We start from the raw sequence: 23,851 nt of genomic DNA, 5'->3' as shown, positions 1-23,851 counted from the left end.
GCTTCCATCCCCAGCCCCCCTGCCAATTTCAGCTTCCATCCCCAGCCCCCCTGCCAATTTCAGCTTCCATCCCCAGCCCCCCTGCCAATTTCAGCTTCCATCCCCAGCCCCCCTGCCAATTTCAGCTTCCATCCCCAGCCCCCAAGACTCACCAGCCCCCCTGCCAATTCTCAGCTTCCATCCCCAGCCCCCAAGACTCACCAGCCCCCCTGCCGATTCTCAGCTTCCATCCCCAGCCCCCAAGACTCACCAGCCCCTCTGCCGATTCCCAGCTTCCATACCCATCCCCATCCCCCAAGACTCACCAGCCCCCCTGCCCATTTCAGCTTCCATCCCCAGCCCCCCCTGCCAATTTCAGCTTCCATCCCCAGCCCCCAAGACTCACCAGCCCCTCTGCCGATTTCAGCCCCCAGACTCACCAGCCCCCTGCCGATTTCAGCTTCCATCCCCAGCCCCCAAAACTCAGCAGCCCCCCTGCCAATTTCAGCCCCCAAGACTTACACTTTCTTTAGCTGGGATCAAAGGTGAACATGAGGTGCTTTCTAGTAGTTAGCACTCTGCCGATGTATTTACTTACTGCCTGAACTGGATATAAGATCATGAGGGGCATAGAGAGAGTAGAGAGGGACAGATTCTTCAAACTTTCAAAAAATAAAAGAACAAGAGGGCATTCGGAAAAGTTGAAAGGGGACAGATTCAATACAAAATGCCAGGAAGTTCTTCTTTACCCGTGTGGTGGGACACTTGGAATGCACTTCCAGAGGATGTTATAGGGCAGAATACAGTACTGGATTTAAGAGAGATGGACATTTTTCCTGCTGGAAAAGGGAATAGAAGGGTATAAATAGAGGATTACTGCTCAGGTCCCTGGACCTGTTGGGCCGCCGCATGAACGGACTGCTGGGCAAGATGGACCTCATGTCTGACCCAGCAGAGGCATTGCTTATGCTCTTATGAAAGAGCCAGCCAAAAACTAGTATTTGTTGCTCGCCGAGTGCCGAGGTCCTGCTGCACGAGGTCCGCTCACTCGCCGCTTGACTCTCCCACTCCTTTCGTTTCTTCCGATGTAACATCTGGTTTCGCAAAAACCGGAAGTTACATTAGATAGGAATGAGTCCTGGCGGCCGGCAGCATAAAATAGCCCGAACTCGTCTTGCAGCTGAATCGGTGAGTCCGGTTTTTAATAAAAACGAACCGATTCTAATCAATTCACCTGATTTGAATCGGTGAACCTATTCGAATCGTGAATCAGGCAGCACTATCACAGGACATACCTCCATGGAGCCCACGTAGCCTGCAGACAAACCTGAGGTGGGCCAGTTTCCCAAGGGAACGGTCCATGAGCTCCTGATCTGAAAGTGCAGGATGTCCAGGAGGTGCACAGCAAAGCAGCCAAACCCCCTGGAAGCAGCCAACCTGCTAAGTCTGCGATCTCACGCAACCGGAGCTGTCTCTGGGGAATCTCTGCAGCACAAGTACACATAAGCGCGTAAAAATACTAAGCAGAAGGAAAAAACAAACATGAGCAGAAGAGACTAGCTCCTACTGTCTCGCTTATAGAAAGCAACTTGTGACCAGAGGGCAGTCATGAGGTAAGAGGGGAGGATCAGAAAAAATTATGTAAATGAGGCTTCCTACAAAGCAGTTTAACATGGTATGCATAACCTACTTGTCCAGGAATAGAATGGGATTGTTACAAGAAATTTTTCTGCATGAATGAGAAATGTTTGTTTAATTTTTTTTTGGAGAGGGAGACAATAAAGGGCCGAGGTCCACCTTTGGGGCCAAAGGGTTGCTGGTGCTGGTTAATCAGGCTCACCAGCTCCTGCTCTCAGCATTGCTCTAGAATGACTAGATCAATCCTAATATTAGATATCTCAATATTGGATGCATTATCTAAATCCAGCTTTGCAAGTCTGCTTGCTATCATCTACTAGAAACATACAGACATGTTGAGGCTACACAGGATTTTATTTATAGTGTGATGCTGGCAAAGCAGTAATGCTGTCCACCTGCAGGTTGGAGAGAATGAACCCAGGCATTTGAACTGGTTGGAGAAGAGGAATTAGTTTACTACCTTCATCTGAGTCGTTTTCAGGAAGTTTACTTATAAACATGGTTTTAGTAAAATAACAGTGGTAAATATAACACAAAATTTTTATGACTTAATATGCCTTCCAAGCCTCACAAAATCACTTAATAAAAAAGCAATACAATGAAACAACTTATCAGGTGTATGCTAGTTCTCTCTATTATACTAAGTACTATGGTATGGCTTTATCAATCAGGGGAAGTTTTTGCAAATAACAATATTCACCAGCTTAACAGTCGGGGAACGTGATGTGAAAGAGTGCTAACTACTAGAAAGCATCCTCATGTTCACCTTTGATCCCAGCTAAAGAAATTGTCCTGCTGTTCCTGCTATTTCTGCCTGGAACCAAAAAGCTAAAGAAAACTAAAGAAATTTTGTGACCTAAACATGTGACATATTAAAAAGTTAGTATCAAACTCTTGCAGGATTTCTTATGGTATATATAGTACCCTACCAGCTTCAACAATGGCCGGTTTGTTGCTTGAGCAGACTGACAGCACTTTCAGTACACGACTTGTGGTCCACAGCAGCTTTACATAGGTGTAAGTCCTCATTATATTTACTAAAGCTTGGGGCCCACCACTGGCCAGAATAATCAGCTAAAATAAACAAGCGCACACTATGTAGCATATGTGATCATCAATATACTAAAGCATTACATGCTAAACAGTTCTTGAAACAATTTGTTCCCACTGTGCACCAGGCCTATTTATATTACAAATTCAGGCAATCCCTGTTTTACGAACATCCAACTTGCGGACTTGTACTTATTAACAGGGGTCTTGTTCTACCTTCAGTGTCCCATTGCACCCTTCTCCCTCTCCTTCCAAAGTCCCAATACGCCCCTCCCTTCATTCTGTTCCTCAAGTATGTAGCACCCTCCGGCGGGTGTTTACCTTCTGGCTGGCTCCCTCCTCCTTCCTACCGCAGTCATTTCTTTGCACAAAGCCATGGGCGGCGGCTGAGCCGGAAGCCTTTCCCTCCGACGCTGGAGGAAGCTTCGTTAACGTCAGAGGGAAGGCTTCCAGCTCAGTCACAGGACGCGCATAGGAGCTGCCGTTCATGGGTGTTTACCTTCTGGCCAGCTCCCTCCTCCTTCCAGCTGCAGTTGTTCTCTGCACAAAGTCTTAGGAGGCAGCTCCTACGTGCATCCTGCAGCTGAGACATAAGTCTTTCCTCTGATGTCAGAGGGAAGGCTTCTTGTTCAGCAGCAGATTGTGCCTAGGAGTAGCCACCCAAGGCTTTGTTCAGAGAAATGACTGCAGCAGGAAGGAGGGAGCCGGCCAGAAGGTAAACACCTGCCAGAGGGAGGCACGTACTTGAGACAAAGAATAGAGGCACGTTGGGACTCAGGAGGGACAGAGCACAAACTTCGGACAAATGATGGAAGGAAGAAGGGAGATGGCATGAACTTGGGACACAGAATGAAGGGAAGGAGAGAGGGGTGCATGAGCCATTGGGTGGAAGAATGGAGGGAGTGAGGAAAAGATATACTGAGGTGGGAGAGGGAATAGGAAGTGAGAATTGGGGTGTCAGAGAGGGAAAGAAATGGTGCACATGGGGAGATGAAGAAAGAATTGTTGGACATGGTGGTGGGAGAGCAGTGAGAGGTAGAGATTGCATGGGAGTAATGTTGGATGTGGTGGAGAGGAAACAGATGGGATGGACGAAAAGGAGGTGAAGGTGGGGCCTCAAGGAGGTGAAGGTGAGAAGAATACTAGGATCCGAGTTACATACAATTTCAACTTAACGGTTAAAAACAAAAACCGAACCCATTCTTAACCCAGGGACTACCTAACTAAAAACCTGGCAAACTAAACCACAATCACATTAAAGTTTACAAGCCCAATCTTTAAATTCAGTACATAGGGTCCATTAGTGCATTGTCTGGGACAAAAAATGTTCATTGTTCTGCTACTTACTATCTATAGTGTAAATGACTGCCACAGGTAATTGGTAAAGTACCATATTTTCATGCATATAACGTACGCGTTATACACGATTTTACAAACCGTGCATAACCTTGCGCGTCATACGCGTGAGCGCGCTATATAAAAATTTTTTTTACAAAGTTCCCACCCCGCCCGACGCCCGATTCATCATCCGGAAGGACCGCTCGCACCCCCACCGCTCGCACTCCCACCCCGATGGACCGCTCACACTCCCACCTGAAGAACCGCTCGCACCCCCACAGCCTCCCCCCTCCCACCATGGAGAAACTGTCTACCTTGTTTCCGGATGCCAGTGAGCCCAGCTGCTTCCTCTGCCGGCGGTCCTGCCCCTTCTCTGAGCCCTGCTGCGCTGCTTCCTCTTCAGGCGGTCCCGCCCTTTCTCTGATGTCAGAGAAAGGGCGGACTGCCGGAAGAGGAAGCAGCGTAGCGCAGGGCTCAGAGAAGGGGCAGGAGCGCCGGCAGAGGAAGCAGCTGGGCTCACTGGCATCCGGAAACCAAGGTAGACAGTTTCTCCATGGGGGAGGGGGGGGAGGCTGTGGGGGGTGCGAGCGGTTCTATCGGGTGGGAATGCGAGCGGTTCCATCGGGGTAGAGTGCGAGCGGTGGGGGTGCGAGCGTTCCTTCCAGATGATGAATCGGGCGTCGGAGGGGGGGCATTCAGGCTTTCAGGATGGGGGACAGGACTTCAAGGGGGGACAGGCAGACCTTCAAGGGGGGGACAGGACTTCAAAAAGGGGCAGCCAGAGGAGAGTCGGGGGCAGCGAACGGAGAGTCGGGGCAGCGAACGGAGAGTCGGGGGCGGCGAACGGAGAGTCGGGGCGGGTGAACGGAGAGTCGGGGCGGGTGAACGGAGAGTCGGGGGCGGGTGAACGGAGAGTCGGGGCGGGTGAACGGAGAGTCGGGGCGGGTGAACGGAGAGTCGGGGCGGGTGAAAGGAGAGTCGGGGCGGGTGAAAGGAGAGTCGGGGGCGGGTGAAAGGAGAGTCGGGGCGCCATGCGCGGTATATAAAAATTTCTTTACATAAATGTGTGTTTCCCGCGCGCTATACCCATGTGCGCGTTTTACACGGGTGCGCGTTATCTATGTGAAAATACGGTAATTGTGGAGTTAAATAGGCTAAACTAAATTAAACCTTAAATTTATAGAACGTGTCTTCTCTATACAGATAGCTTGACTCTGTTTACAATAAGATTAATAATGATAAAGATAAAATGGAAAGATTGGGATTTACAATTTTGAAAATAGCCAGGTTTTCAAATGTTTGCAAAATATTTGAAAAAGAGCCTAGGACTCAACTCAAGATTATTATTCCATAAAATCAGTTATTTGAAAAGTAGAGATTTCCTCAGTTTGCCAGTAGAGGTGATGCCTTTCAGAGAAGGGAAGGAAAGTTTTAAGTTTTTGTATGGTTCAGGTTATACCAAGTCTGTTTGAATTCCAAGACAAAGGGATTAGTAAAGGCTGAATGTGCTTGGAGATTTTAAGCAGTAATTTACTTGGTCAAGGTACTTAAGTGGTCTTTAATACTTGTGTAAAGTACAGTAAAAAAACACATTAAAACATTTACTAAAGTAAAAAAGTAATTGCCCAATACTTTGAGTAGAAAGCAAAAGTATCATACTACAATGAATGCAACTATTAACTTCTCCCCAAAAACTTTTATTGCTCTACAATTCAATCCACATTGGTTTTAGGCAAACTAAATTTCTATTTATTTATTGCTTTAGGAGACATGTGTCACTGTTTCTGTGAAGCATTGTATGCAGAGTCCAGCTTCTTGCTGTTCAATTTAACCTTTGTCTATGTATTTTTATTTTTATCCCCCCTTTTACAAAACTGTGAAGCGTTTTTTAGCACCAGCCGTGGTGGTAGCGGCTCTGATGCTCAGAATTTTATGAGAATCAGAGCTGTTACCTCCGTAGCTAAAATCCACACTACAGTTTTGTAAAAGAGGGAGGGGTTAGTTTGTGATTACATATTCCATACTAGGCGAAGGTGTGTTCTGTGTTCTGTGTGTTCGAAGACATAGTTTTCTGTTAGGATTGACGGTGTAGGATTGATCTGTGCTGGTCTGGCTTGTTTAGTTTTACAATGGGTGTATTGATGTACTGTTCACTGCAATATGTAAGATGCTGCCTTTTCCTAGGTACTCATGTGTGACGTGTGGCTTGTTACTAAAAATCATGTTTTTCGTACAGATGGGGGGGGGGTGCCAAAAAATGATGGGCCCTGGGTGTTACATATGCTAGGTACACCACTGCATTATGTAAAGATACCAGAAAGCTGGCGAAGCAAAAACTTTAAGTAAATTGTTATTCTTCTAAGTTTTGAGTATTTAACCCTCCCACAATCTCATGGGCACTCGTTTCAAGTTTATTGAGATTTTGATTTAAACGCAATATCAAATATTTTCAATGTGTATAACAAAAATAAATTTTGGGAAATAAATAAAAACCATTTGAACAATAAACATACAAACATATCCATAGATGATTAAAAATACATAAGGAAGTACAAGGATAAACTACATTTGTTTAAAAATGCGTCCTCCGTGCCTGCTCATAAATTTGTGGACTATGTAACTTGTCGTTCATGCATATTTTTTTTTGCACATCACCTCATCAATCCTTAAAGGGAACATTGGTCCTGCCTACTTTCTGTTTCCGTGAAGGCAGGACCCGGCAATGAGGAAGGCCCGAAGGCAAGCGAGAGCAGCGAGTTGTAAGCTTCCCTCCGTTGCTGACTTATGGAAGTTAGGTCAGCGATAGAAGGAAGCTTACAACTTGCCTTAGTCCAGCCCTGCACAACATGCGGCCCAAAACGGATCTCACTGCCGATATGGCTCTCACTCCGCTCTCCTTTGAAGATCAGCTCAGGAGGCAAGATTTAGCACGAGATCAAATGAACATTAAAGGGCATCTGAGCAGATTGAGGAGAACATGTCCTGTTTTTCCATGCCTAAAAATACTACCTTGTCTAATGTAATCTCTGATCAGATCCTTAAGAGCGATGCAACTATGTATGCTGGACAGTCTCCTCCAGTAAACAGAGCTTTAAAGCCTGCAGCCATACAGAACCAGATGGTCAAAGGGCTCCGAAGTGTAGTATTGCCAAGGGATCTGTCTCGCAAGTTTCTGCTGCTGGCAGATGTAAACACATCTGAAGAAATAGAGACTTGTGGCATTCTGTGTGGAAAGCTGATGCATAATGAATTTACTATTACCCATGTAATAGTGCCAAAGCAGTCTGCTGGACCAGACTACAGTACAGTGATATGGAGAATGTGGAAGAATTATTCAGTGTTCAAGATCAATATGATCTCCTCACAGAAGAAAGACGGAGAGAAAGAGAGAAGCCTGGACCAAATGGGAAAGACAGGAGGCAGATACTGGAGAGGGGGGAGAGAAGGGAAGGAGATAGAGATGTCAGACCATGGGGTGGAGTGGGAAGGAAGGAAAGGAGAAGAGAGAGATGCCAGAGCATAGGGGAAGGGTGTAGACAAAAAATGGAGAGGGGTTGAAGCTGAAATAAATCATGTACAAAGGAGAGAAAGGGCACAGGATATAGAGTTTATTGAAGGGACATAGAAAGAGGGAAGATACCATATGGAACAGAGAGAGGGCAGACACTGGATGGAAAAGGCAGAAAGGGTGGACAGTGGATGCAAGGGGCAGAGATAGGGTGGACAGTAGATGGAAGGGGTAGAGAGATGAGAGAGGGCAGAGGCAGGGTGGAAGAGGCAAAGAGAGAGGACAGATGTTGCATGGAAGGGAGCGAGGACAAATGCTAAATAGAAAGAAGAGAGTGAAGAGAAGATGACTAAAGCAGAAACGACAAAAGGTAGAAAAAAAATATTTTTGTTGCTTTACGTAGAATCAAGTAGTATTGTAACTGTATTGATTAAAATTTATCAATAGGAAATGGAAATAAGGCAATTTGGGGGGGAATAAACCCCTTTCCTCAGGTCAGGACAGGATACCATAACAGCTGTATACTGTACTGTCTTGAAGAAAGATTTGGCCTCTGAAAGCTAATTGAAAAATGGATTAGTCCAATAAAATGGTATTTTCATATTTCTCATTATTTTATTTCTATTTGTTAATTTGTAAAGTGGTGACTTATGTAGAAGTTTTTTTCAAATTTACATCTACTGTCTTTATATTTTGCACAGTATTAGGGGACATGTGTCACTGTTTCTATGGTGTTGCATTGTATGCAGAGTCTGGTTTCTTGGTTCAGTTTAACTTTTGTCTACATATTTCTATTTTTAGTTTGTGATTATTCCATATTGGGCGAGGGGTGTATCTGTGTTCTGTGTGTATGAAAAGGACATGGTTTTCTGTTAGCATCGACTACGGGATCAATTGACTGTGTAGGATCCTGGTTTGTTTAGTTTTACAATGCGTGTGTTGGTGCTATCGTGCTCACTGCAGTGTTTAAGATGCTGCATTTTCCTAGATGCACCCTTAATTGTGTGACTCATGGATTATACTAAAAAATATCTTTTTTTAATATAGAGAGGGTTTGTTAAAAAAATGATTAGCACTGGCTGTCATATATACTAGGTACACCACTGGATTTAATGACCCTATTCTAACTTTATTGTTGACATAGGTGTTGTCCCTCCCAACACACAGGACACACCCATTATAAAGAATTAAATTAAAGTTGTATTATCATCAAGCAGCTTTCAAATGACATTATAAGCAAATAAAAATAAAATATTTTTATACATTGCTAATTATTACCTGCATCTTTACCTATACTGTTTATGCCCTAGCTCTTACTTTGCAGTATAGCAAAATAAAAAAGAAGCAGATAAAGATCAATCACACAGGTGCCCTTCAAGGCTCAGTAACACCTCTGCATAAATTATGTGGAAGAGGTCTGGAAGTGGGGATAGCATCTATTTCATATCCTCAGTGAGACCTCAGGAAGGAACCTAGTGATCAAAACATTATTAGAGGTGTTGTACAGCCATTTCTTGTATGATTGGATGAGCTATATTTATCTTTTTTTTTTTTAGTTGTTTTAAATTCATGCAGAAATAAATGGTTAGAGTGAACCTAATGACTTCATTAACGCATTTCCCTTTTATAAACCTCTATACTATTTGAAAGAGGATGAATATCTAATTATTCACGTCTAGAATTGGATTACTTCTTAAATTTAGTAAGTGTCAAACCTTAAAAAAGGAAGTCATATCGAGCATTGGAAAATAATAATAATTAACTAATAAAAATAGTATACATTTAATTTTCCCCACTACCTAATTTCCCCACCCCCCCCCCCCCCGGCTGGAAAAAATTTCTGGGGAGAACACTGAGGCAGCATATTCCCACACTTGGGTGACCTCCAAGCTAATTAAAAAGGGATGGAGGAAAGTTGGCAATTTACGAAAAAAGATTTTGCAAAACAGATTGGCCAAAATGGTCATCCCTCCTGGATAAAGTATCCAGACAGTAATGAGAAGTGAAAGTATGAACCGAGGACCAAGTGGCACGCCTTACAGATTTCACCAATAGGTGTTGATCGGAGGAAAGCTACAGAAGCTGCCATAGCTCTAACTTTGTGGCCCGTCACTCGACCTTGCAGAGGAAGACCAGCCTGAGCATAGCAGAAAGAAATGCAAGCAGCCATCCAGTTGGAGATGGTGCACTTTGAGATAGGATGTCCCAACCTGTTCAGATCAAAGGAGATGAAAAGTTGAGATGTTCTGTGAAGTTGAGTGCGTTGGCGGTAGAAAGCCAAGGCATGTTTACAGTCCAAGGTATGAAGGGCCGCTTCTCCAGGATGAGAATCGAGGTTTTGGAAAAAACACAGATAGGACAATGGACTGATTGATGTGAAATTCTGAAACAACTTTAGGTAAGAATTAGGATGAGTATGGAGGACCACTTTGTCATGGTGAAAAACTGTGAAGGGTGGATCCGCCACCAAAGCTTGTAACTCACTGACTCTCCAAGCAGATGTGAGGGCGATAAGGAACACAGCTTTCCAAGTACAATATTGAGATCCCAAACCACTGGAGGTGGTTTAAGCGGTGGATGGAGATTCAGAAGTCCTTTCATGAAGCAAGAAACTATAGGATGTGCAGGAAAGAGGCTTTCCATCCAGAGGCTGATGAAAGCAGCTATAGCACTAAGATGGACTCGAATAGATGTAGTTTGAAGTACCAGAATGTGACAAATGAAGCAAGTAATCCAGAAACTGATTGCTAATTGAGGACAATATGGGTTGCAATTGACGTGTAGAACACCAAGCAGAAAATCTAGTCCACTTCTGGCCATAACATTGTCTAGTTGATGGCTTTCTGGAAGCAAGTAATATATCTTGAACAGACTGAGAAAATTGAGGAAGTCTGTTATGCAGAAAGGGTACCAAGATGTTAAGTGTAGAGATTGCAGATTGGGATGAAGCAAGGATCCTTGACTCTGCGTGAGTAGAGAAGGAAATATTGGCAGAAGGAGAGGCTCCCTGGTGCTGAGTTGAAGTAGAAGGGAGAACCAAGGTTGCCTGGCCATCGAGGAGCTACCAGAATCAATGGTGGCATGTTCTGACTTCAGTTTGACTAGAGTCCTGAGAATCAGAGGGAAACGGAGGAAAGGCATAAAGGAACTGATTCCTCCAATCCAGTAGAAACGCATCTGCTTCGAGACGTTGAGGAGTGTAAATGCGGGAGCAAAATTGAGGCAGTTTGAAGTTTGAGAGGTGATGCAAACAGATCTATCTGCGGAGTTTCCCCAACAAGCAAAGATTTGGCGAAGAGTAGGAGAATTGAGCGTCCATTCGTGAGGCTGTAGAAGACGACTCAATTTGTCCGCCAAATAATTGTGCTGACCTTGAATGTAAACAGCATCTGAGGTAGAGGTTGTGAAGAATTGCCCAATGCCCACAATTTCAGAGCTTCTTGACATAGGGAATGAGATCCCGTCCCTCCCTGTTTGTTTACATAATACATGGCTACCTGGTTGTCTGTACGTACAAGAATCACCATGTCGTGAAGGAGATGTTGAAAGCTTTGAGAGCATAGAATATTGCTCTGAGTTCCAACAGATTGATTATGACACCTACGGTCCTGCTGGAGTCCATAGACCTTGAGTGCGGAGACCGTCCACATGAGCTCCCCATGCGTAAGTTTGACGAGTCGGTTGTGAGGACTTTTCTGATGAGGAAAGAGGGTGGAACAGTAAGCCTCTTGAAAGATTCAAAGAGAGCATCCACCAACGGAGAGACTTCCGCAATGAAGGAGTTATGGAAATCAGTCGAGATGGCGGATCTACAGTTTGCTGCCATTGGGATGCCAGTGTCCATTGAGGAATACGAAGGTGAAGTCTGGCAAAAGGAATCACATGAACTGTAGAAGCCATGTGACAAGCAGAACCATATCTTTCGTGCTGGAACAGATGGAAGTGATGGGAAATCTGAAGAAGTGCGGCCTGACGTGGTTGTGAAGGTAGGCTCTCAGATTGATAGTGTCCAGAGTTGCTCCTATGAACTGGAGAGACAGAGAGGGAGTCAACTGAGATTTGGAAAAGTTTATGTGAAATCCCAAACTTTGAAGAAAAAGAATAGTCCTGTTGTGGTCGCTGCAATAACCCCTGAAAAAGAGGGAGCTTTGATGAGCCAGTCGTCGAGGTATGGAAATACTTGGAGACCCTGGTTGCGAAGAGCTGCAGCCACCACCACCAGACATTTTGTGAAAACTCTGGAAAAGAAGCCAGCCCGAAGGGGAGAACTCCGGTACTGCAGATGAAGGCTTCCTACTTGAAATCTGAGGTACATTGCGAAATGCTGGATGAATAGGGATATGAGTATACGCCTCTTTGAGATCGAGGGAACACATCCAATCCCCTTGATCCATCAGTGAATATAAAGTACGGCAGAGTGAGCATTCGAAATTTCTTTGACAAGGTATTTGTTTAGAGCTCTGAGATCCAGGATAGGTCGCAAATCCCTCCGTCTTCTTTGGAACTAGGAAATAACGGGAGTAGAATCCCAAGTTCCGTTGAGTGAGAGGAATTTCCTCTACAGCTCGAAGACGAAAGAAGAGCCTGAGCTTCTTGAAGAAGAAGGGGAAGGTGCAACTGATTGGAAGGACACTCTCTTGGATGGCGATCTGGCGGCACCTGGAGGAACCAAAGAGAGTATCCCTCTCATAGGATGGTAAGCACCCAAAGATCTGATGTAATGAGCTCCCACTGGTGATAAAACTTGGAAAGGCGACCCCCTATGGGGAGGGGAGAATTTGGAAACAGAGAAATTGGAATGCTCAGGCTGAGACTGTCAAAAAAGACTGAGCTGGTTTGGTGGCAGCGGAGTCTGAGATTTTTGCTGACGCTGTTGTTGCGGAGGACGAGGAGGAGGAGGTCTGGAAAAAGCAGGATGTCGTTTCCTGAGGATAACGACGTGGAGTTTGTTTAAAACCTCTAGTTGGTGTAGGTTTAGGTTTTGATCGGATGAAGGAAGCAAAAGAGCGTTCATGTTCTGAAAGACGCTTAGTAGCTGCTTCAATAGAATCATCAAACAGTTCGTTCCCCCTGACAAGGTAGATTCGCCAATCGATCTTGAAGATTGGGATCCATATCAACAATGCGTAACCATGCCAAATGACGCATGGCCACAGCAAAGGCAGAGACACGAGAAGAGAGTTCAAAGGCATCATAGGAAGCTTGTAACATGAAGGAGTCTTAATTGAGAAAGAGTCTTGAGAATGAGTTTGAATTCAGAAAGACGAGTTGTGGAGATATCCGGGTAAAAAGATGGTAATATCTTCAGAAAGTGGTTGAAGTAAGATGTAAATATGTAGCTATAATTAAGGAACTCTATTTGCCATCATGGAGGTTCTGGTATAAACGGCGACCAAACCTTATCCATGGTACGACCTTCTCTGCCTGGAAGAACTGAAGCGTAGATTTTAGAAGGATGTGCTTTCTTCTTCAAAGCACTACCACTACCAGGGATTGATGAAACAGTTGAGACTTTTCATAACCTTTACATGGAACTGTTCCATGGGATTCCAATTTAGATGGAATGGCAGGTGATGGAAATAAGGAGTCTCCATGTTACGAACAAAGGTTTGTTTGAGAACAGGAGTCATTGGTAAATGTAGTGACTCTTTAGGTGGATGAGGAAGCTCCATATCTGCTAAATATTCAGGGAGTAATATTTAGAATCAGAATGAAGATCTAGTTTGAGAGCTTGTCCCATATCAAAGATTAATTTGGCAAATGAAATGGATTTGGAATCAGAGATGCTTTCTCAGGAGACACACTGCGATATTTAGGAAGTGCTGAGTATGAAGGAGAAGCCTCTCTGGAATATGTTGACAGTGGTTCTGAGTCAAGACGTAGAGTCACAGAAGAAGCTGCACTGTGTGGTGGAGTAAGAGAATGTTTTTCTCTATAAGACTCCTAGATGGAGAAGTACCAGGTGTACGTAGGTACCGAATGGGTTGAAGTCGGAGGAGGAAGTGTCTCAACGAGGTGGTCTTCGACGGTGGAGTCTTCGGTCGAGAAGGACTTCGAGTCGATGCTCGGTGGTGTCGAGAATCCTTGCTTCGATTTCGAAGAACGAGGCAGAAAAGTACTCGGTATCGAAAGCAGAAGACTCCCTTCGAAGCTTGGAAGCAAGATGTCTCGAATGCTTCGACAGAGGCTTCGGAGGAGGTGAATCCGGAGAAGAATCTGAGGGAAGGTGTTCAGCTTCGGAGTCCGGGATCGGCCTCAAGACACTGGAAGCTCTGGTGTGGGTAGACAGGCTGATCCACCCGAGGCAAGGTCAAGGACGGGACTAATTGAGCCACCAAGTGAGGAAATCTGAGTGGTCAAGATAGATTTTAGCATGTCCTCCAGCTCGGCACCAAGACAGAAGGTTCTGATCTCGTAGGTGCAAGCTAGTACGCTCCGAAGAGGGCGACCTCGAAGATGAGTATTCCTTACTTGGAGGTACGCTTGGAAGATGGGCGTGAAGCTGGTGGCATTCTTAGGTACGGCACCTGAAATAGAACCAGGAGACTTACACCCTATGGAAGATATTCACGGATGGCACCGTCTTCGAGGGCACCAAAGGAGGCAAGGTCGAGCCGTTCGAGACTGAAGCTCCAGCCGGAACCAGGGTCGAAGCCTTTGAGACCGTGGGCGTCGATGTTGTCGGAGTCCGAAGCCTTCGAGACCAGGGCAGCCGCCGCGGTCGAGAGCCGGATCCCGAAGATTGCTCCCATGTCGCCAAAAAGTTGAAAAAATTGGGCGCACCGGCATCGAAAGGCCCGTGGAGTGAGAGTGAAACAACGATGACAATCTTCAGGTGGAATGGGTCAGACCCAGGCACTTGAAGCAGCGGCAGTGGGGGATCGATGATCGAAAATCACACGATTGCACCTGACGACAATGTTTAAACCCGTAAGGGGCCGGGGACATAGAAAAAATAAAGTCCATGTCGATCGGAAAGAGCAATTGGGCCTAGGCCCAAGGGCTCACCGGCCGGAACAAGAAAGAAAAGAAACAAAAAATTTTTTTTAAATGGAAGGAAAAAAGAAACGAAATAGAAGAGCACAGCGACTGAACTTATCTGAAAAAAAAAGAAACAGCCGCGGTGAAGAGAAGGCAAATTGCTGCAGAGATGAAGAGAAACGTGTCTTCTTGTCTCCGCGGAATTAAACGAACTGAGGATCCTCACAGGAGATGCGCCCCCTAGTTCGGGGCAGGAAAGCACACGCGCTGCTAACAGCACTCAAAAGATCGAGATCTTCAAGCAAGTTTGCTTTCCAAGGCTGTTCGCTTGCGGGGCTCCGTCGGTGACGTCACCCATGTGTGGGAATATGCTGCCTGCTTGTCCTTGGGATAACCAGTTTATACACACAGGCCACTCCACTATTCACAGGCTATATTCCCTGAACAAAATTTAAGATGAAATGATCCAGTTGAATGATGGTGTGTAATAGCAAAATCCTGTTCAGGTTTTGCTGTTTCATTTGGTTACTCTTACTTTTTATTTTTAACTGCACCTAGACACCTAACTGAAAGGATAAACAACTGATGGGTCAGACTTATACTGCCATTTTCAGTAATCAAGTCAATTCAAACTTCTCATTCCCCATCTGAAAGATGAACATAAAATTCAGTATGTTACCCCATGTTCATTTCCCCTTCATCTTTTGCATGAAGTCCAAATCCAACTGCAAAACATGTTGAGAGCAGAGGCTCATCAGAATGGACTTTAACATCAGTAATTGTATAGTAACTAAGGGGCTCATTTTCAAAGCATTTATACCAGAGGTGTATATGGTAATTTGTCAAGTACTTTGAAAAATGAGCCTCTAAGTAAACAAAACAAATTTACTGTACTTAAGTAAATATTATATTACTTATAAAAAAAAGTACAAGATATTTGTTACTTTTACTGAAGTAGTAATTTCAACCAATTTCACTACTTTTTTCTAGTAAAATCTGATGTTTGCAGTTAAAAAGCAAAAAGCAGCAAGATGTAAATGATTTCTCAGTAAATCAAATGAAACGGCAAAACTGTCAGTATTCTCTAATCAAAGCATCCGCCCTATCAATGTGTGAGCAATGTTGATGGGCGACAAGAATGACTTTTGTCAGTTACACCTGTTCTTCCCACTTTAAAACTTTTTTACCCACTCATAAACCTTTCATTGATTCACAATGCTATGTCCATACCGAGTCAATATCCTATTGTGAATTTCCACAAGTTTCACTCCCTCTGCTCAAAGAAAGTGCACTACTGAACGTTGTTCTTGATGGTACAATCTTGGAATGAAGCATCCATGTGTCTGACCTCGTGGCTGCCACACGACTAAAGACCAAATGTTGCACTGTGCATGTACAAATTATCTAACAGGCAATGTACGAGAACATATGTTGCATCACTAGCTCTGCTCTGGTTATCGCATAATTTAATAGTTGCCTTTATGTCCGATTCACCCTCGTATCTTTCTCTCCAGGCACCATGGTGATTGTATGCATTTCTTGGTAAGGCATAAAAAGCTGGGTATTCTTACAGAGAGACTTGAAGACTCATTTGTTTAAGTATATTTAAGAAGGGAGGGTGAGTTGGAATGTATTATCTCCATAAATAATTACTAATGATGCTGATTTTGCTCCTTTTGAACACTGCAGAGGACAGTTTCAGATTAAACACAGTAGCTAAATGTAAATAGAATGTAAAGCAATTTTAGGATCAACACCACCTCCCCTTACAATTTTAAATGTTCATTTTGGATCTGGCCCAATAGCTCAATGTGATGCAGAGGACCTAGTTCAATAACCAAGTGACATTTTCAATATTCTAGACTAACTAGGATTGGGGCTAGGATGTTGTAGAGGCAGCATTCATAGTCACAATTCTAAGTGGCTGCAAATCAAAGTTCGTAGTGTTGAAAGCTAGGAAAACAGGAGTTAAATTGCTAGTTCCAAAAAAAAAAAAAAATAAAATAAACCCCCCCCCAAACAAACCCATACAGACCTTAAATCCAAAATACTAATAAGATAGTGTGACACATTATCACAGCCTACATATTTATGATGCAGAGACAACGCCTCTGGAATTCTACTTAAAAGAATGGTTCAATAAACCCCAATCACTTTCATGCATTTCTTACCTTACTTTCTTGATTGCCATATGCTAAAATCTGAAGGCAATCTGTTGTAATGGCTAAAAACTTGACATTTGTCTTGTTCAACAAAGCAACCATTTTCTGCAAGCCACCTGCTAGGCGGACAGCCATTTTGGCTCCTTCTTGATGCAACAGAAGATTATGCAGGGTAGTAATGGCATAGAAGAGCACAGAATCCACAGGGGAACTGTAAAAAGATAAAATTAAAGATATTGACAACACATCATCATATATGCTTCTGGCACACCTATCTGGATTCTCTCCCAATTCTGAATATATCTATGTTCTTGAAATCTTCCCAAGGAAATCTATTCCAGTCCAGAAGGTACTACATGTTGAAGCTTACACGTATACACTTCTATACACTTAAAATTTTCATTTCAAGAAGGTTTGCTAGCACTTATAACACAAATATGAACAGGCAAAAATAAGATACAAAGGAAAAGTAGTGTCTAGCCTCCCCCTCACCACAAAAAAATGAGAAGACAACTACCATATATATTATGTATGTACGAAATGCATCAAAAGGCAACAACAACGAATCCAACAAAACTGCAGTGAAAGATCAAGTCAGAAAACAAAGCAAAAACTGCAGTGGTGATGCACAAGATGCCAAGTCTTTAATGGACAATCATAAGAAATAAATATCAATATAGTCATAACAGTTTGTATCCAAAAGGATTGATTAACCCGGACCCAACATGGTCCATGTTTTGAAGAAACACTCCTTCCTCAGGGGTCCTAAATAGTATCATGTACAAAAAGCTTTTGTCCTGCACTGCGTAGGGGCTTTCACAGTTTGTTAGCTGTTTATCCATCAGGTTATTTTGTACATGATACTATTTAGGACCTCTGAGGAAGGAGTGTTTCTCCAAAACACTGACCATGTCGGGTCGGGGTTCATCAAACCTTTTGGATAAAAACAGTTTTATGACTATATTGATATTTATTTCTTATGATTGTCCATTAAAAAGACTTGGCATCTTGTACATCACTACTGCAGTTTTTGCTTTTGTTTTTTGAGATGCATCAAACACAGGAAGAAAACTTCAAATCACCCTCAACTTAACCAGTCCAAATGACAAACTGAACCTTTAATTTCAAAGGAAAGTTATTCGTCTCTTAGTTTCTCAACTGAAGGCTCTAAAAAGTCATGCCTATTCCTAACCAAGGTAAAGGAGAAATTAGGTTTTTACCTGTTAATTTTCTCTATTTTAGACTCTCCAGACCAATACAGACTTCACTGATGGGTAATACTTCACCAGCAGGTGGAGACAGACCAAACTCTTGGTTGTGGTGCTTAATAGCTGACCTTCTCCCTAACTAACAGTCTGCCGAATAGCTAAGTAGAAACTAAGAAAAAGTATATACATGAACTAACCTCCAAACAGAAGTTAACAACTAATATATAGGTATGCTATTAGAAAGTGCATAGAACAGGCCACTGCAGCAAATGTCCCCCAGCTTCACCAGTCGAGCCACAGCCGTTGTTCTTTGATCTCCCCGACCCTAGAAAAATAATAGAACCCGCAGAAAAAGCAAAATCTTCACGTGAAAACCCCCCATAAGAACAGACAGAGTGGGGTCCTATATCGGTCTGGAGAGTCTAAAAGAAAGAAAGTTAGCAGGTAAGAACCTAATTTCTCCTTCTTTGTCATCTCTCCAGACCGATACAGACTTCACTGATGGGACATACCAAAGCAATATCTATCATGGGTGGGACCCCCGAAGGGCCGTCACTAGAACACGTTCATCGAATACCACGTCCCGACGTACCTAAATGCCACATGGTGAACAAAGGAATGCAGAGAAGACCAACCGCAGCCTTACAGATGTCCAATGGAGGCACAAGAGAAGACTCCGCCCAAAAAGCTGCTTGATCCCTAGTGGAACGAGCCTTGAGAAATTCCGGAACAGGCTTATTCTGAAGAAGATACATGGAAGAGATAGTCTCCTTAATCCAGCGCGCAATGGTAGCCTTGGAAGCGCTGTCCCCCTTACGAGGTCCTGCTAGGACGACAAAAAGATGATCCGACTTCCGGAATTCCTAGGTTGGGTCCGCTGAACATAAGAGCGAAGGACCCGACAGATATCCACCTTGCACAACTGCCTCTGCTCCAAAGAGCCCTTCCACCGCCCAAAACCAGGAGGACCATAGACTGACATGAAAAGGCAAAACCACCTTTGGTAGAAAAGAACAGGCCGAAGCACAACACGTGCTCTAGAAAACTCCAAGAAGGAAGGCCTACAAGAGAAAGCATGCAGTGCAGAAACGTGTCTCGCAGAAGAAATAGCCACCAAAAAGACCATTAAGAGTAAGGTCCCTCAACGAGCAGGAACCCAGAGGCTCAAAGGGAGGGCGCACAAGCACGGACAGGACCAGATAGATACCAAGCCAGAACAGAAGGCCACAGCGGAGGCCAAAGCTATTTGGCCACCCTTAAAAAGCAAACCATGTCCGGAATAAATGTTGTGTCTACCCTGCAGCAGCCCACGAAAAATGGACAAAGCCGCAAGCTGAAGCCGGAGAGAAAGCCTGGCCAGGCTGCAAGACCTACAAGATGTGAGGCAAAGAGGCGCAAAAGGAAACACTCCTTAAAAAATACATCAAACACACACAAGCCCGATAAGAGGAAAAACCTCCTGGACCCCAAGAGAGTGGAGATCACTATCTGAAAAGTGGAGGGAATCCACGTCCTTCCGGTCATACATCTACACAGAGGTAAGTGGGGGGGAAGCGTTGAAGGCAGGGAAGGAGTGAGCATCTCTCCCGCTGCAAGGGGGTTCACCGCCGCTTTAGTGGGGGGGTTGTTTGTGGTGGAAAACAGTGGGCATCTCTCCCGCTGCATCACAACATGGCTTTCTAGCAGCCTCTGTCACTGCCATGCCTGCACCAGCACCCCTAGACCAATTGCTAATGGCGTTGCCCCAAACCATAAGACAAAAGGGACCCGGATTGAACATTGGAAAGGGGCCCCGAGTCAGAAGGTAGGGCGAGAGGGACAGAGAAAGCAGATCTGCCACGAGAAGATGAATCAGATCCGCATACCACAGGTGCTTGGGCCAGTCCAGGGCCACCAGGATGCAGAGCAATTTAAAGAACTCCGCCCAACATCGGCCACAGAGGAAACACATACTGGATGCCTGCCGTCGGCCAAGGCCATAGCAGAGCAACCAGCCCCTCACCCTGAACATCCCTGAAGAACCTGGGCACTTTGGTGTTAACACTCATGGCCATCAGGGCCATGATCGGCCGACCTCAAGTCTGCACAACCAACTCGACAGCTGCGGGACCGAGACACCACTCTCTGGCATCTAACACTTAACAACTGAGGAAGTCCACCTGAACAATCTCCACTCCTGCTATGGGATAAGCCGAGATGTCCCGAAGATGAGACTCTGTCCAGGTCATGAGCAGAGCCACCTCCTGCGTCACCAGACTCCTGGTTCCTCCCCGACGATTGACATTGGCCACCACCGTGACATTCTCCAAGAGGATCCGGACAGACTTGCCTATCAACAGGGTCTAGAATGCTAGAAATGCCAGATGGATGGTTCTGGCCTCCATCTGCAGACCAGCTGCCCTGAGCAGAGCGACCGAGACACTGAGCTCCCCCAGCCAAGGAGACTGGCGTCCGAGAGAAGCACTGTCCACTGGGGCTGAATCAGACTCACTCTCTGCACCAGGAGAGAAGACTGCAGACACCAACAGAGACTGCGACAAACCAACCCCCAAAGAGGAATGGGAGAGTAGAAAGCATGCACCTGGGCGGCCATCACTGAAGCAGATCATACTAAAGCGGACGCAAGCATCCTTCTCAATTTTGGTACTTCCTGCTCCACCAAGGACCAGGCATCAGATTCACAGTCAAGGACACTCTTGGCCCACTGAAAACAAGTCAGAGCGACCAGACCACCAGACATCGCAGCTTCGACCGCAAGGGTAGAAACATCAAAATTCTGTTTTAAGGAGGGGTTCTAACTTATGCCCTCAACAGGCACTGTATGCCGCTTTGTGATGGCCGAAAACACCGTGTCCACCACCGGTGACTTCAAGATATCCGAGATCGGATACAGGCGAGCCATAGAACACGCAAAATGAAAGGGTACCCCAGGAACTATCCACTGCGCAAGCACAATCTTTCGAATATTGTGATGCATATGAAAAGAGCAGGATGCCAAGTGGATCCCCCGAAGCAAGGGGGTCTACCACATGTGGGGGCTCCTTCTCATCTTCCCCGAAAAACACCACTGAGGAGACCTGAAGAATAAGCTCCTGTAGTTCTTCCCACTGAAAGATGCGCACCACCGCCACATCCTCGCCAGCTGGCAGAACCGAAAAACCTCCAACAGCAACATCTGTTCCCCCAAGAGGATCCTGGAGGTCTCCCAAAAGGTCCATCTCCTCATCAAGAGAAAACTGTTCCTCAGAGCCAAAAATTATCATCCCACAAAATCTTTGGCCGCTTGGACGATAGAGGGCGGAGACTGGAACGAAACTGGTGCTGGGGGGGGGATCAAATCAGAGTAGATTTGGAGGGACACCCCACCCCCCCCAAGATAGAAGCAGGACCCCAAGCCCCTGGCGGCCAAATGGGACTCACTGCCAAAGCAGAGGTCCCAGTAGAAACCTTCCCCTGTTTCTCCAGTACACCTGAGGCTGCAGACAAAATGGAGGTGCTTCCCACCAAAATCGGAGCAAGCTCACCGAAAAAAATCACCCCCGAGGCCTGTAGTGGCTGAGAGGACTGACCCGCCCCAGCCGCTAAAAAAGGCAAGCCGGCAGCAAATGATAGGGAGTCCCCAGCAGCTTCGGCAGTAAGCAAAACTTTATTTCCTTGACCGGCATGGGTGAGGGAAGCCCGGAATTCCCCTCCTTCAGCTGCCTTGTGAGATACTTGAAGGGGATCCCTGGACACTGACACCTGAAGCCGATAAAGGAACACCACAAGCACTAGCCACCCGAATTGACTTCATGTCTGGAGCACAATTAGCACTTTTTCCCTTTTAAAATGCTCATTGCGAAATATGCGACCTAGCTAAGGGAAAAAAAGTGCTGGTTAGCAATAAAACAGCAGTACAATACACTGAAGGCTCCCTTCAGACCGGCACTGCCTCAGGATTTTTTTTTTTTTTTCTGTCAGAACAGACTCCACTGGCTCTCTAAGCATATGCCTTGCCGGTATCAGTGGCAAGGTTTACAGCTGAGGCACCTCTAGAAAAAATATGGGGAGATAGAGGAAGGAGGGCAGGGACTTAACTCATGACCCATCAACGTGACACCCCCAAGTCGGGCAGACCCCCAAACAGGGTTTCTTCCCCCCCCCCCCCCATGCTCTGTCCGGCACCAGAAAGGGACAGGGCGGCCACTATGCAAATTCCAACAGGCCTACACTAACTCAGGGAAGCCAGCAATATCTTACCACCTGCTGCAACAGAGAAGACTGGTCAGATTAGGGGGGGAAGCACAGATACTTGTATTACAACCAAAAGTTTTTTGTCTCAGTTTCCATCTGCTGGTCATTATGAGGTATTACCCAACAGTGAAGCTGAAGAATGTAGGCAATGTGCCCCCCCATCCCATTAGACTCGCATCCGTGGTGACCACTATCCCGTTTAGGGACTCAAGAGGCATCCCTGGAGCATGTTGCGACTGCAGCCACCAAGACATTAAGTGGTAGGCCTGTCGATCATAATCCTGAGAAACTGGAGATCACCGGGATAAAAGCAATTGCTGTAATTGTCTCATGTGAAAGCGAGCCCAAGATACCACTTCCAAGGTCACCACCATGATGGACCCTAGGACTTATACGTAATACCATACTCTCGGGATGGGAAACTGGAGGATGTGATGAATATGACACTACAACTTCTTGCACTTGCTCCTTGGCAGGAAGACTTTCCCCAGCGCAATATCGAAATGGACTCCTAGATGTTCCAAAGACATACGGGCTCAGGTGCGCAGCACGGGTAGGTTAAGAACGATTCATCTGGGAGACAGATCCTTTGTTAGGATGAAAGGATGTTTTCTGGGAGAATTTTGGTTTCTGATTGAAAGAGGTTAAACCCAGTCTATTAATGCTTTGTCTCTCTGAAGCAAGTGCAGGGCGTGGGAGCCTTAAAGGACCCCTTCAATCTATCGTTCAGAAACCGTTGGGATTTTAAGTCTCTGTAGTATTTAACCAACTTCTCCAAGTCCTCACCAAATAACAAACAGCTTTTGAAAGGAAGTCTAACCAGGTATTGTTTAGACGCCCAATGATGGAGCCATAAGGACCTCCTAGAGACGACTCCTACGGACATTTGCTTAGCCAAGGTCCTAATGACAACGTATAATGCATCCATCAGATAAACCAAACTGTCTCAATATCCGGGAATTCTGGAGCACCGGAGCACCTGCATCAACCATTCTGTCAGTAATGAGCTTGTCAGCTCGAGCTGCGTAGGAGCTGCACAGCCACCTGCAAAGTCAGGGCAAATACCTCGAAAAATAGTTTCAATGATGTCTCCAATTTCCTATCCCGAGTATCCTTAAGTGTCATTCCTCTTTCAACCAGTAGAGTGACTGCCGCCACCAGGGCATCTACTCTTGGCAGATTAAACTCATCAATTCTTCCTGTGCCAGTGGATAAAGCTGCACCATAGCCTTCACCACCCAGAGTCCTGCCTCCAGCATGGACCACTGCGCTGTAATCAACTCCTGCATGGCCTCATGTAAAGGGAAAGTTATGGGTAGTTTCCTCGTGCCAGCCATGAGAGATTAAGCCCTGGAGAGCTTTATAATTAAACCCGCTAGTTTCTCTCTATGGAATAGCCTAAGAGCCATGGGGTCATCCGGCTCACCCACTGGTATATCCCCCAGGTCCAAATCCTACAAACCTAAATAAAAGGACCCAGGCAAGGCAGAAATAGAGGGAAACTGTGCCTGAGAAAATAATGGTTCCACCTCAGGTCACCAAGACCAACCTGCGGTGTTTTGAAGCCTGCTGATCTTGAAGTAAACCGAGAAACCTGATCTGCACTGAAGTGGGAAGATTCCCCTAAAGTAGGCAAAAGCTGATCAGGCTTAGAGCTGTGCAGTAAAAGGCCTTGTGCAGCAATAAAATAAACTCAGGGGGAGACAGCATAGCCGGGCCTGAAGGCTGGCCTAATCCCAGAGTTGTCTCCCTTT

At 45.4% G+C, this 23,851-nt stretch overlaps 1 protein-coding gene across 4 annotated transcripts in view; it reads right to left on the bottom strand.

The window, feature by feature from the left end:
* Window positions 1-23,851, bottom strand: part of CTNNB1 (catenin beta 1) — a 224,098-nt gene that overhangs the window by 114,898 nt on the left and 85,349 nt on the right. For all 4 annotated transcript variants that reach the window (XM_033930447.1, XM_033930448.1, XM_033930446.1 and 1 more), the window contains 2 exons: window positions 16,666-16,867; window positions 2,547-2,691 (listed from right to left, as the gene is read on the bottom strand). In XM_033930447.1, coding sequence (XP_033786338.1) covers window positions 2,547-2,691; window positions 16,666-16,867 — 347 coding nt within the window. The remainder of the gene's footprint in view (window positions 1-2,546; window positions 2,692-16,665; window positions 16,868-23,851) is intronic.

Source organism: Geotrypetes seraphini, chromosome 2 (genome assembly GCF_902459505.1).
Source record: "Geotrypetes seraphini chromosome 2, aGeoSer1.1, whole genome shotgun sequence".
NCBI lineage: Eukaryota > Metazoa > Chordata > Amphibia > Gymnophiona > Dermophiidae > Geotrypetes > Geotrypetes seraphini.
This window is presented reverse-complemented; position numbering and strand designations above follow the sequence as displayed.